Raw genomic sequence first — 12,710 nt, 5'->3', positions numbered from 1 at the left:
TCCAGTCTGACTTCTGACCTGTAATGCTGCCTGAATCATAATCATACTGTACACTGTTGGTTCATTGGCCAGAGGAGAACTGGCCCCTCGACTGAGCCGGCTTTTTTCTCCACTCTATGTCACCTGATGGAGTTTTGGTTCCTTGCCACTGTCACCTTTGGCTTTTGGCTTGCTTAGTTGGAGACACTTAATATTCAACAATATTATTAATCTGCCTGCATTGACACCATTGTATGAGAACTGAACTGAGCTGGACGATGAAATCACTGTTTTCTCCAGAGCGACTGTATAGATAAATTAACTAAATTAATAACTTTTTTACAATAGAAATGAACCATCACTAAACTTACTTAAGTTGGACTATGACACTATTTTCTTCTCGATCTGCTGTACAGCCAAAACAAACTTTGTTTCATTATTTTCCTGTTATCACTGTGAAGCTGCTTTGAAACAATCTGTATTGTGAAAAGCGCTATATAAATTAAGAAGACTTGAATTGACTTGACTGTGTATTACTAGACCTTTGCAAATAATGTAGCCAATAAAAGTGAATATACTAAACACTGAGAATTTTTAAAATGGATCATGTCATGTTGTCCATGTAATGGATTTAGTTTCAGCTGACATTAGAATGACAGAGTGAACCCACTCTAAAGCAAATGATCTGCAAGCCTGACTTGATTGAAATGACCATCATTTGTCATTTTATGTTGTTAAAAATGATGATGCCAAATGTCTTAACCCACTCACACAATATCATTTTAAACAACAAAAGATCTCCATTCCACAATACAGTGGAAAAAGAAGAAATATTAAATGCAAAAACTTGTTTGTCCTACTTTATCCATTGCTTTCCTTCATTTACCTCAATTATCATCTTTTAATTAAAAGCATTGCATTTAAAAAAATAAAATAAAGAAAGTTTAAAAAAAGAAGAAAAGATAAAGAATGGGCATTAAATGAGCTAAAATCACATGGTGGTTTCTTCCTGTTGCCGCTTTGGTTTGACAAAAACTATTTAACCAGTCATCCATCTCTGTCTATTCATCCAAACTATCTGTCAACAAGATAAAAGATTATAAACATAGAGCCCTCATTTGTACCTTAACGTCCCTTCTTCCTACTTTTCCCTCCTCTTTCTTTCCCTCTTTATGCACTCTTGCTAATTAATCCCTCCTCAGACTGTTTTACAGCACACTTGCCATGTCTAAAGTGCTGCTTTACCCTCACTCACTTTTTCCATCCCAGGTGCTAATCCTCTCCGAAGGATGGAGACCTGACAGTCTTCATACATTTTCAAACGTACCCTCACATTATAGTTCTTATAGAATGGATAGATATTTTAATCCCGTACCGCGTAATTGTACCACATAATTATAACAAAGCCCTGCAAGTTTTTAATCCCCACAAAAATCCAAGTCCTTGGTCATGCATATCAACATCCCAAAATCATTTGAGCTATCAATCATCTGACCCTCCCCACCAAAGTCCCAACACCACAATTCCCCATTCACCATCTCCATTCCCCTGTTGGTGCATGTTCCAAAAACAGACCCCAATTTTAACCCCGCTTTCAAGGCTGCTCACACCCGCCGCAGTTGTCACCCAATTGCTCCAATCACATCTCTTCATCTCTTTTCCCAAGGCCTTGCCCCTTCCCCACCATATTTGTATCGTCTCAGCCAATAGGGGGCCTCCTCTGGGTGTGACCTGGGCGATGGTTTGCCTGGTGTCTTTATAAAACTCTACGGAGATGAGTGGAAGTTTGCACTTTCTGTCAGCCCTGCGCTCCAGAGGAAGGAGAGCAGAGAGAGAAAGAGAGAGGGGAGAGAGAAATCAAGGGGCCATCTGTTTTGTCCCTATCCTACACTTTAAAAAGTGTTGGTGCGTACTCTCTCAATCTTTTTTCTTTTCTTTTTTATAATTAAGGGATTTATTAGTTTCTCAATGACCTGTAAAAAGTGTTAAAACCGGACATTTCTAAATTTTTCTGAGTGGAAATCCAACTTACCTACATCTTGTATTGTTTTTGTGAAGTCTCCCCTTTGAGCAGACAGGATGGAGAACGCACACACCAAGGAAACAGCAGAATGCCTGGCCTACTTCGGCGTGAGCGAGAGCACAGGCCTCTCTCTAGATCAGGTCAAGAAAAGCCAAGAAAAGTTTGGATTCAACGGTGAGGAAAGCATGGACAAGTGGATGGAGGCTTCTTAAAATATGAATGGATGTTCGATTACAATGAAACGAAGTTGGAGTGAATTGACAGAACAAGCAATTTTGAAGCAAGAATTCCCAACTTAGTATTAAAAATGTGTTTTGTGTAGAATGATTAGTTGTGATTAGTTAGTCATGAGATGAATGAGACGAGTTACACTGTATCTTAAGACTTATTCAAATGCATTCAAAACTGACAGAACACATACATCTTCAGAAGTGTTTTCTTACCAGAAGAAATTAGAGCTCTCAGCCAAAGGCGAAATAACCCTGAACAGATGCACTGATCCATGCTGCACAATAACATTAAGTTGCAAAAGCAAGATTAGAAAGACAAAGAAAGAAAAAAGTGACAGCTGAAACACAGGAACCATTTTAAGCCTACAGGGACTTCAGTAGAAGGTCAAACAGAAGGGCAAATTGCTAGACTACTAATTGAATAGTTTTATTTGTGCAATCTAATTTCAGAATGAACCATATTATACAATTATTTAATATGCTATGTTGTGGTGATTGTTGATGGGAAATATATTAATGTCTAATTCTAATGGTTCTGTTTTGACCACCTCCTCCATTCGTCTTGTCGACTGGACTAAATCAACCAATCACAGAGCTGCCCGCTGAAGAAGGTACGTTTTTCGTTTACAGTTTTTATAGCTTTATATGACAAGACCTAGACCTGGAATTGATGGCATGTCTGTATTTTACGCATAATGTCTGTCTATCATATGCATCTATCTACCTACCTTCTCTCTCAGGCAAGACCATCTGGGAGCTGGTGGTTGAGCAGTTTGAAGATCTCTTGGTCAGGATCCTGCTGTTGGCTGCCTGCATCTCTTTTGTAAGTAAATAGAAACCCCATGGCATCATAATGTAGTCTAAATCTTCAGAAACCTCCTAGCTTTCCACAGGTAGTGATTCAGTAATTCAGTAATTTCATAGCTTGGGTTATGCTGACCTGGGTTAAGACTAAAGTCACAGAGCTGTAACATTTTAATGACTTCACAGGCTTTCATTTATGGGTGCAGACAATGATTCATAATGTACATGAGAAGGACAGGGACACATTTCCCACATTCCCATCCGTTCCTGTCAATCAAGTTAAATGGTAACCCTTCAGCCCTGTGTCTTATATATGTGTGTATATAATGGGTAGACCATAAACCAGCTGTTTATCTGTGCCGGGTAGTATGGAACCCTTATGGTTGCATAAAACAACACCGCTAGCATGAGGCATCTTTTTTTTTAGTCCCAGATGCGCATATGCCCTTGCTGTTGAAATTTGAGTACATTCCATACTGATAATGAAACAGTGTCGGCACATAAAACTGCATTTCTTTCTTTCTTCCAAATCTGTTTTGGAATAAATGAAGCAGGCAGCATTAGTTCTGCTGTTTTGTTCAGGCCCATGACATCACAGCTGTCATTATGGCCTTAGAAGGCCAGGAAAGAAGCTTTGAAGTGAAGCAAGGACAGAGAAATAAAGGAGAGAAAAAGAGAAAAGAGTGAGCGATTAAGACAGAGAGAGGAAGAGAGTGTTATTTTAAGGTGGTCTTAAGCCAGTCCAAGAAACTGTATCCACCCACAAGGGTCAAAGATGGAAAGAATGAAAGACAGTTCAGTAGAAAGACTGTAAAGGTGAAGAAGAGAAAGACAGACAGCAGGTGCTACCGTGCCGTAAATCGAGTAAAGCATGCACACATGTGAGAATTACTGGAGGAGGATCAGCTGTACACTTCAACCATAACTCAATGTTCAGATGAAGTGTAAGTGTAAGTGTGTGTGTGTGTGTGTGGGGGGGGGTGCTTTCAGAGGGTACGCATTCACACACTCATTCACAATTTCACATGGTTCTTTAATTAAGACTCTAATGAGGTGCACAAATATTAGATCTTTAATCTATTTCTTTTCTACCTCTCGAATGGATCTTAGATGTCTCTCTCACACTCCAGCTCTCTCTCTCTGTTCATCAGGTACTGGCCTTGTTTGAGGAAGGTGAGGAAACCGTCACTGCCTTTGTCGAGCCTTTGGTCATTCTCCTCATCCTTATCGCCAATGCTGTGGTTGGAGTATGGCAGGTGAATATGCACATCAATTCTACATTCCCAATACAGTGGCCCCAAAAAGTATTTGGACACTGAAGGCAGCCTCAAAACAAAACAAACACACAAACAAACAAATCAATAATAAAAATAAATAAATTCTATAAAATGTCAAAACAAGATGCACTTATTTTTAAAGAAATATAAATAAAGAAATTATAAATATAAATATATACATACATATACATATATACATATATATATATATATATATATATATATATATATTTTTTTTTTTTTTTTTTTTTTTTTTTTTTTCAAGAAATAAAATAATCAACTTTACTTTATAAATAATCTTTACTTTTAGACATTTTCAATGGGATGCCATTTGGTTTGATATTTTGTGATCTAATACAATAAAATTCATACATTTCAAGAGAAACTTAAGAGCCCAAAACTGAAGAACTCAATGTGGTGTAAATTACATCACAGGTTAAAGGCATAGCCGTATTTACTCTAGTGGCCTCAGGAACACAAATGACGACAATGGTAAAAATACTAGAGGCTGGTCAGATTTCATCAAGGGTCCATGGGGCTGGCACAATAGTAATTTAGAAAGTATAGTAGGCTATGCACACCCTTGGAAGGAGAGGGCTGTCAAGGTGTAAAATCCTAAGGGGAGCAGGAGCTGATCTAGATGTTTGTTTTTACAGGAGCGCAATGCAGAGAGTGCAATTGAGGCTCTAAAGGAGTATGAGCCAGAAATGGGAAAAGTCTACCGCGCTGACAGAAAGAGCGTACAGATGATCAAAGCCAGAGAGATCGTTCCTGGAGACATTGTGGAAGTGTCAGGTATACCAATGGATCTGAGCATCTGACAGCAGAGCATCGGTAGAACAGAACGATCCCATAATCCTCACACACATCAGAATAGCACAAGCGTCTGAAAATGGAAATGCAGAGTAAGCAACACCTTCAAGCCAACTGTTACACTGTCAAGTAATGAGACATGAGACATGTGTAGAAGGGACAGGACTATATGGGATTCATGCCCTTGAGAAAGTGTGAGCATCCTTTTAAGGCAATTAAGGGGTGTGTGTGACAGCGGGAGGAAGCATATAGAGTAATGGGATCAGAAAAGGCTGAAAGAACCCACGAGAGCACGAGCAAAGAAAAGGCCTGTATATAAATACATCCCAGCACCTGTTCCTCTACTTGCCCTCTCTCGATCCCTAGCCCCTTCTCTTTCCCTCTTCCACCTGTTCCTTCCTCATCACTCATTTTTCTCTCCAGGCCTCTTGTTTACACCACTATGAAGGTCAACTTGTCCTTGCTTTTCTTTTTCATTTTTCATCCTTTTTGATCTCTAATCTTTCACCAAAAGATCTGCAAACATTATTGACAGTGACATCTTTAGACTAGATTAGGGGCCAATCCTGCTTCTGGTGGGTCATTTTCCTGCAAAATGTAGCTCCAACGTATCTGCTTGGATATTTCATTAATCCTACTAACCTTGGTTAGCTGGTTCATGTGTGCTTTAGTAGGGTTGGAGCTAAACTCTATAAGAAGGTGGACCTCCAAGAACAGGATTGGACAACCTAGACTGGACTAGAAAAATATATATAAATCATTGCCAAACCATTAATCAGATTGATATTCTAGAGAAGCTTTGAATATACGTAATTTTAGAAACTTTTATAATAAAATAATTGGAAATATTGAAAGAAAACATATCAAATCAAGAATAGGACTGATGAGACACCTTAACCCCTAACACTAAGTGTCACTCTAGAGCCTTTCTATACTTTGTTAGTAATAGTTTTGAGCATGTATTGTTCTTTATATATTCATGCTCTCAATTCATAACTTTTTCCTGTGTAGTTGGTGACAAAGTCCCTGCTGATATCAGAATCACCGCCATCCGCTCCACAACTCTGCGTGTGGACCAATCTATCCTCACTGGTTAGTCTCTGATTTACAATATCTGGCCTCCCAATACAAACAAAAATACACATACTTCTTTGGCCTTCTCTGACCTCCTTTATCACTTTATTCTCAGGTGAGTCTGTAAGTGTGATTAAGCACACAGAGTCTGTTCCTGACCTCAGGGCTGTCAACCAGGACAAGAAGAACATGCTTTTCTCTGTGAGTTTCCCTTCCTTCAGCCTTTTGTTACTGTTCTCTTCTTTCTCCAGCACTAGCCCTGAAACATCTTCTCCCTCTCATTGTCCCAGGGCACTAACATCGCTGCTGGCAAGGCTGTCGGAGTTGTGGTTGCCACCGGTGTCTCAACTGAGATCGGTAAGATCCGTGATCAGATGGCTGCCACTGAGCAGGAGAAGACCCCCTTGCAGCAGAAGCTGGATGAGTTCGGTGAGCAGCTCTCCAAAGTCATCTCCCTCATCTGTGTGGCTGTCTGGGCCATCAACATTGGCCACTTCAACGACCCAGTCCACGGCGGCTCCTGGATCCGTGGTGCTGTCTACTACTTCAAGATCGCTGTGGCTCTTGCCGTAGCCGCCATCCCCGAAGGTGAGAATACAGGAGTCATGAAACAAATCAGTGTGAAATCAAGAGTAAAATGCAGACAAGATTCACGACTCCTCTTTTCAATGCAGACTTTGTAAGTTGAGCAAATCCAACAGAAAGTATTTAACTCTTTTCTTTTCCGAGCAGGTCTGCCTGCTGTCATCACTACCTGCTTGGCTCTGGGAACCCGACGCATGGCTAAGAAGAATGCCATCGTCCGCTCTCTTCCCTCTGTAGAGACTCTGGGCTGCACATCTGTCATTTGCTCAGACAAGACTGGCACACTCACCACCAACCAGATGTGTGTTACAAAGGTTTGCAAGAATCTAACTCCAAAAGCAATCACTAATATACCAGTCATCTCGATACAACCAGAAAATCCTTCTCCTTTACACACCGTTTTAAGCTTCATTCTCTTTGTATTTAGATGTTCATCATTGATAAGGTGGAAGGTGAATCTGTGGCTCTTGACCAGTATGACATTTCTGGATCCAAGTACACACCAGAGGGAGAAGTGTGAGTGATTTTATATTTCTTAAGTGACACTCACGCACAAGCACACACAGACTCACCATTCTTCTTTCTTCACCTTGCAGTACTAGGGGTGGGAGTCCTGTCAAGTGTGGCCAGTACGATGGCCTTGTTGAGCTGGCAACCATCTGCGCCTTGTGCAATGACTCTTCTCTGGACTACAATGAGGTAAACAAACCTTTATTCTGTCTCAATCTCATCTCTGTTATTCCAGTTGTGGAGCAATAACAGAGCTTTACTCTCACTCTCTTTGTTTTACAGTCTAAAGGAATCTATGAGAAAGTGGGTGAGGCTACAGAGACTGCCCTGTGCTGCCTGGTTGAAAAGATGAACGTGTTCAACACTGACGTCCGTGGTCTGTCCAAGGTTGAGAGAGCCAATACATGCTGCACTGTAAGTTTCTCAGTCTCTTCTGAGCCCATTAAGTTCATTTTGGACAGATGTATTGTGTCATGACTGAAATATCTCAAGGATAGTTATGATAGTAGTATTTATTTCTACACACTTGAGTTTATGGCTGGATTTTTGTAATGGATTGAGATGTGCAACTGTTAAATGCCATGTGGCAAGATTGAATTTTCAGTAAATTCCATATCGGTCATTATATCTATGTAGTTTGCTGCTCTTGGTTTCCTAGGTGATCAAACAGCTTATGAAGAAGGACTTTACTCTTGAGTTCTCCCGTGACAGAAAGTCCATGTCTGCCTATTGCTCCCCTGCAAAGGCCTCCAAGGCCCCTGTTGGAAACAAGATGTTCGTCAAGGTAAGACCGATCCTTAAAATGAACTAGTAAAAATTAATACCTTAAAATGAATCTAAAACAAAAAACCGTTATTGTTGTAGGGTGCTCCTGAGGGTGTGATCGAGAGATGTGCCTATGTGCGTGTTGGCACCACTCGTGTGCCCCTGACTGTGCCTGTTAAGGATAAGATCATGGCTGTGATCAAGGAATGGGGTACTGGCCGTGATACCCTGCGCTGCCTGGCTCTGGCAACCCGTGACAACCCTCTGAGACGGGAGGAAATGAACCTGGAGGACTCTACCAAGTTTGCTGAATATGAGGTATTTTTGTTAAAGAGAGATAAACATGGCCATATATTCCATCTAACATGATTTAACCCTGCCTTTTTCTTGCTTTCCTCACAGACTGATCTCACCTTTGTGGGTTGTGTTGGTATGTTGGATCCTCCTCGTAAAGAGGTTGTTGGATCCATTGAGCTGTGCAGGGCTGCTGGCATCCGTGTGATCATGATCACAGGTAAACCATGTTAAATTTTCAAAACAGCACAGGAACATGTCATTCTAGGCAGACTGTCAGTCTGTTTGTTGCTCTGTGACACAACGATTAATCCTGCTTTACCTCTTTTTTTAAAAACTATTCCTGAAAAAATAAATAAAACAGGTGGTCATATTGTGCACAACAGTAAACTTGCTTGTGATGTTAACTTCACAAGTTAGCAGAAATTATCACTTAATCTCCCACAATGATACTTCACTGGCACAGAACATTTGAAAAAAAGAAAAGGTTAATATTAATGCAGTAATCCAGAAAATATCATAATACTTCTCAACTTTTCTCGTTTCCAGGAGATAACAAGGGTACCGCTGTGGCTATCTGCCGCCGTATTGGCATCTTCACTGATGATGAGGATGTGACAGGCCGTGCTTTCACTGGCCGTGAGTTTGATGACCTGCCACTGGCCCAGCAGAGAGAGGCTGTGCGTAAGGCTTGCTGTTATGCCCGTGTCGAGCCCTCTCACAAGAGCAAGATAGTTGAGTTTCTTCAAGGATTTGATGAGATCACTGCCATGGTAAGTGAACAGAATGGAGCAAATTCAATGGGACAAAAGACCATCTTTGACCAGACAGGATCTTGGTCACTTGGTCAGAAAATGTCATTCCTTTAAGTTGAAGTGGACTGCATAGTAGTTTAGAATCCACTAAACTTAACATGCTTGTTTTTTACTATAAAATGAAGTCTTACCTTTTTAATATTCCATTACCCCCATTATACATACTCTAGACTGGTGATGGTGTGAATGATGCTCCTGCCCTAAAGAAGGCAGAGATTGGCATTGCCATGGGCTCTGGCACCGCTGTTGCCAAGTCAGCCTCTGAGATGGTCCTGGCCGACGACAACTTCTCCAGCATTGTGGCTGCTGTTGAGGAAGGCAGAGCCATTTACAACAACATGAAGCAGTTTATCCGCTACCTCATCTCCTCTAACGTCGGTGAGGTCGTCTGGTGGGTGACAGCCTCTCGCTCACACACATATGTCTATTTACCTTCTGAAATCAGGCATAGGTTGATTATAAACCTTATTTATTTTCTCCATCTTCTTCAGTATCTTCCTGACAGCTGCTCTTGGTCTTCCTGAGGCTCTGATCCCCGTTCAGCTTCTGTGGGTGAACCTGGTGACTGACGGTCTTCCCGCCACCGCTCTGGGCTTCAACCCACCTGATTTGGACATCATGGGCAAGGCTCCCCGCTCCCCCAAAGAGCCCCTCATCTCTGGCTGGCTATTCTTCAGGTACCTGGCCATTGGAGGTATGCTACTTTCCATTCTTCTGATTTATTCATGATCCATTATAGGTTCACCATGCATTCATACCATTGTACCTTCCCTGATTACATTACATATTCTGTTCAATCCCTTTTTCTCTCAGGTTATGTTGGTGCTGCAACTGTTGCTGCTGCTGGGTGGTGGTTCATCTACTGCGACGAGGGCCCCATGGTCTCCTTCTACCAGCTGGTGAGTCTAGCATCATCTTAACTATAATGCTACAGGCAGTGTTGCAGTACTCAAGACAGAGTCCAAGACCATATTTTCTAGTAAGACTAGTCGAGATCAGCTCTTTCAAGTCAGAGTGTATTCCAAATGCTCCTAAAAATATGGTCTTGGACTTGAGTACTGCGGCACTGGCTACAGGGATACAATAGTTGCTGCCTGACGTCTCTGAATGTTGAGAATGAAGCAATTGCTAACTATAAAATACAGTAACAACGTGATACATTTCACAATAAAATAATAATACTGTACCTATTCTCTGTCCCCAGTCCCACTTCATGCAGTGCTCTACTGAGAACGAGGATTTTGCTGGCATTGACTGCGAGGTGTTTGAGGCCGCTCCACCCATGACAATGGCTCTGTCTGTGCTGGTCACCATTGAGATGTGCAACGCTCTTAACAGGTCAGAACTGACCTACTCCAAATCCAAACATCACAAAGTAGCTCAATGTACTCTTTTTTTTTTTTTTGCTGATTGTAACATACATTGGTGCATGTTTTTGCAGCTTGTCCGAGAATCAGTCTCTGCTGCGTATGCCTCCATGGAGCAATTTGTGGTTGGTTGGAGCCATGTCTCTCTCCATGTCTCTGCACTTCATGATCATCTATGTGGACCCTCTGCCTGTAAGTACTGCATCCATCCAGCATGCTAAATTTGCTTCAGTTTGTGCGTTTATCAATATAACAGGCTAAAGGGTCTGCCATTAGGGGGCGACCAAAGACATGTGCCCAGGAGACCATGATTAGGCCCAGCCCATAGACACTTACATTTCCCAAACACATAAAAGTGCCAATATTTTTCTTTCTTTAATTAATTTGAAGTTTATTGCATCGTTCTGTTGAAATCCAATTGCTTTTTATCATCTGTCATTTCTCATTTGCTAATCCCTGCCTTTTTTCTAACAGATGATCTTCAAGCTAACCCATCTCAATTTAGAACAGTGGATCGTTGTACTGAAGCTTTCTTTCCCCGTCATCCTCATTGACGAAGTGCTCAAGTTCGTTGCTCGCAACTACCTGGAGCGTGAGTAACAATTTAACACACACACAAAAACACTGACAAATTTAGATTTACAAAATATTAAATAAATGATAAATACATTTTCATGTAAATATATAACAGTTCCTAAATACTGATATTTAAACTAAACTAAAAACTCTAAGCATATTTAAAATGTAACATACAAACACAAAACTAAACAACAACTTACTGTATGTAATGAAGACTTGACTAATTGAATATTAATAAGCAAATAAATTCCCATGATGATTTATTAATTTCCCTTTTAAAATTGTATTCTCCTATATTTATCACTTTTTTTTAACCCTCCTCTCTGCACCCCATTTTTTCCAGTGGTGTAAATATTCCTCCTCTTTACCCTTCTCCTTCTTACTCTTTACTCAATCCCCTATTTAACCCCTCTTTATCTCATTCCAGCCTAATCCTGTTCCCCTCCATATTCCTGTAACAAAGCAAGGTATCCCACAATCCTCTCTGTCTCTGCCTGCCTGCGGCCCTGTGTCTGTTTGTGTTTAGACAAATTGTGCTATGTTCTTTGGCTTGTTGATTGACATGTAAATATCATACTGTCATTCATGGAGCTCCTCAGATCTGAATCAGTGAATGACTGTACAGTAATGCTCCATATAGTAATACATGCCATTGTAGATGCTTAATGTCTTAATGCCAAATTCATCCTCATATATGTGGTTCTGTCTAGTTAAAACAGTACAGATTCTGCTCAATTAAAGCAATTAGTTTAAAGAATATTTACATACTTAATTATGACTTTAAAGACATTTAGGATTATGTGCTGCAAATCAATGTATGCCTATATTATTCAAACTTTATAATAGTGTTGTGGACTAATCTTTATGGCATCCTGTCTCACATAACTGCTTTTCTTTAACAGAGAAAGATGAGAATCTAGTGTCAAAAAAGTGGGACTGAAAAAGAGAAAAAGAAGAACTGAGAAAAACACCGAAAATTCACGAGGAGTGAATAAGTGAACACTGTGAACCAGTGAAAATCACCCATAAAATGTTAAACCTTATTGAACAAAGGAAAAAAAAGTTATTTAAATAAAAAGTGTTATGTATATGTATTAAGACTTAATATATATATTGTTATGAACAGTATATTCCACTGAAAATGCTATTCTTAAAATAAAGATGTGTATAAAAAACAAGCGTGGTCCGATACCATCTTTTAGTTTATTCTTCATTTTTCATATTTAATGCATTCAGATGTGTTACTAACATTGTGCTACATTTGCATTAACATTTATTAGCCCCATTCAAACAGATTTAGTGTTTTATCACATATCATTAACATATCATTGATCTTCCACTGCTCATTGGCTCAGGCACCAGATACTTCATAATGAAATGATGGCTCTTTCCAGTAAAATGACTTTGGCCATAAACTTATTTGGCCATAAACATAAAATTATTGTAGGGTAGATAATAGTATAGTGAAGGGTAACTGTAACACACAAAATATATGCAGATTTAAGTGATGACACCTTTTCAGCACATACTGAGTTTTCGCTCTGCCGGAGAACAATAAGTTGAGAGAACGTTTAAAAATCATTTGAGGTATAAAA

General features: G+C 40.1%; 1 protein-coding gene across 2 annotated transcripts; it reads left to right on the top strand.

Annotated features, from left to right (window-relative positions):
- The first annotated feature begins 1,756 nt into the window (after nt 1-1,756).
- On the top strand, nt 1,757-12,303 carry atp2a1 (ATPase sarcoplasmic/endoplasmic reticulum Ca2+ transporting 1). 2 transcript variants are annotated; one of them, XM_079891504.1, is made up of 25 exons: nt 1,757-1,884; nt 2,038-2,176; nt 2,826-2,843; nt 2,973-3,055; nt 4,188-4,292; nt 4,970-5,108; nt 6,138-6,218; nt 6,316-6,401; nt 6,491-6,788; nt 6,933-7,099; nt 7,213-7,301; nt 7,382-7,484; nt 7,578-7,709; nt 7,954-8,079; nt 8,160-8,378; nt 8,463-8,574; nt 8,904-9,127; nt 9,340-9,560; nt 9,661-9,863; nt 9,983-10,068; nt 10,374-10,507; nt 10,611-10,728; nt 11,011-11,128; nt 11,543-11,582; nt 12,018-12,284. In XM_079891504.1, the coding sequence occupies exons 2-24, from the start codon at nt 2,059-2,061 to the stop codon at nt 11,545-11,547; spliced, it is 2,985 nt and encodes a 994-aa protein (XP_079747630.1). In that variant the 5' UTR covers nt 1,757-1,884; nt 2,038-2,058; the 3' UTR covers nt 11,548-11,582; nt 12,018-12,284. The 2 variants fall into 2 exon arrangements, with proteins under 2 accessions (XP_079747630.1, XP_079747629.1); XM_079891503.1 differs by lacking the exon at nt 11,543-11,582 and having other exon boundaries at nt 12,018-12,303.
- The last annotated feature ends 407 nt before the right edge of the window (nt 12,304-12,710 follow it).

This window comes from Squalius cephalus (genome assembly GCF_949319135.1).
Source record: "Squalius cephalus genome assembly, chromosome: 1".
In the NCBI taxonomy this organism is placed as follows: Eukaryota; Metazoa; Chordata; class Actinopteri; order Cypriniformes; family Leuciscidae; genus Squalius; species Squalius cephalus.
Note: the sequence above shows the minus strand (reverse complement) of the source record. Positions and strands in the feature narration are given on the sequence as shown.

What these genes read in the sequence shown, in the direction of transcription:
- atp2a1 (XM_079891503.1), top strand. Translation starts at nt 2,059, where the DNA reads ATGGAGAACGCACACACCAAGGAAACAGCAGAATGCCTGGCCTACTTC. An exon ending in CTTCTCTGGACTACAATGAG is followed by an intron (nt 7,485 to 7,577) that starts GTAAACAAACCT and finishes TTTGTTTTACAG; the next exon opens with TCTAAAGGAATCTATGAGAA. An exon ending in CAGGTACCTGGCCATTGGAG is followed by an intron (nt 9,864 to 9,982) that starts GTATGCTACTTT and finishes TTTTTCTCTCAG; the next exon opens with GTTATGTTGGTGCTGCAACT.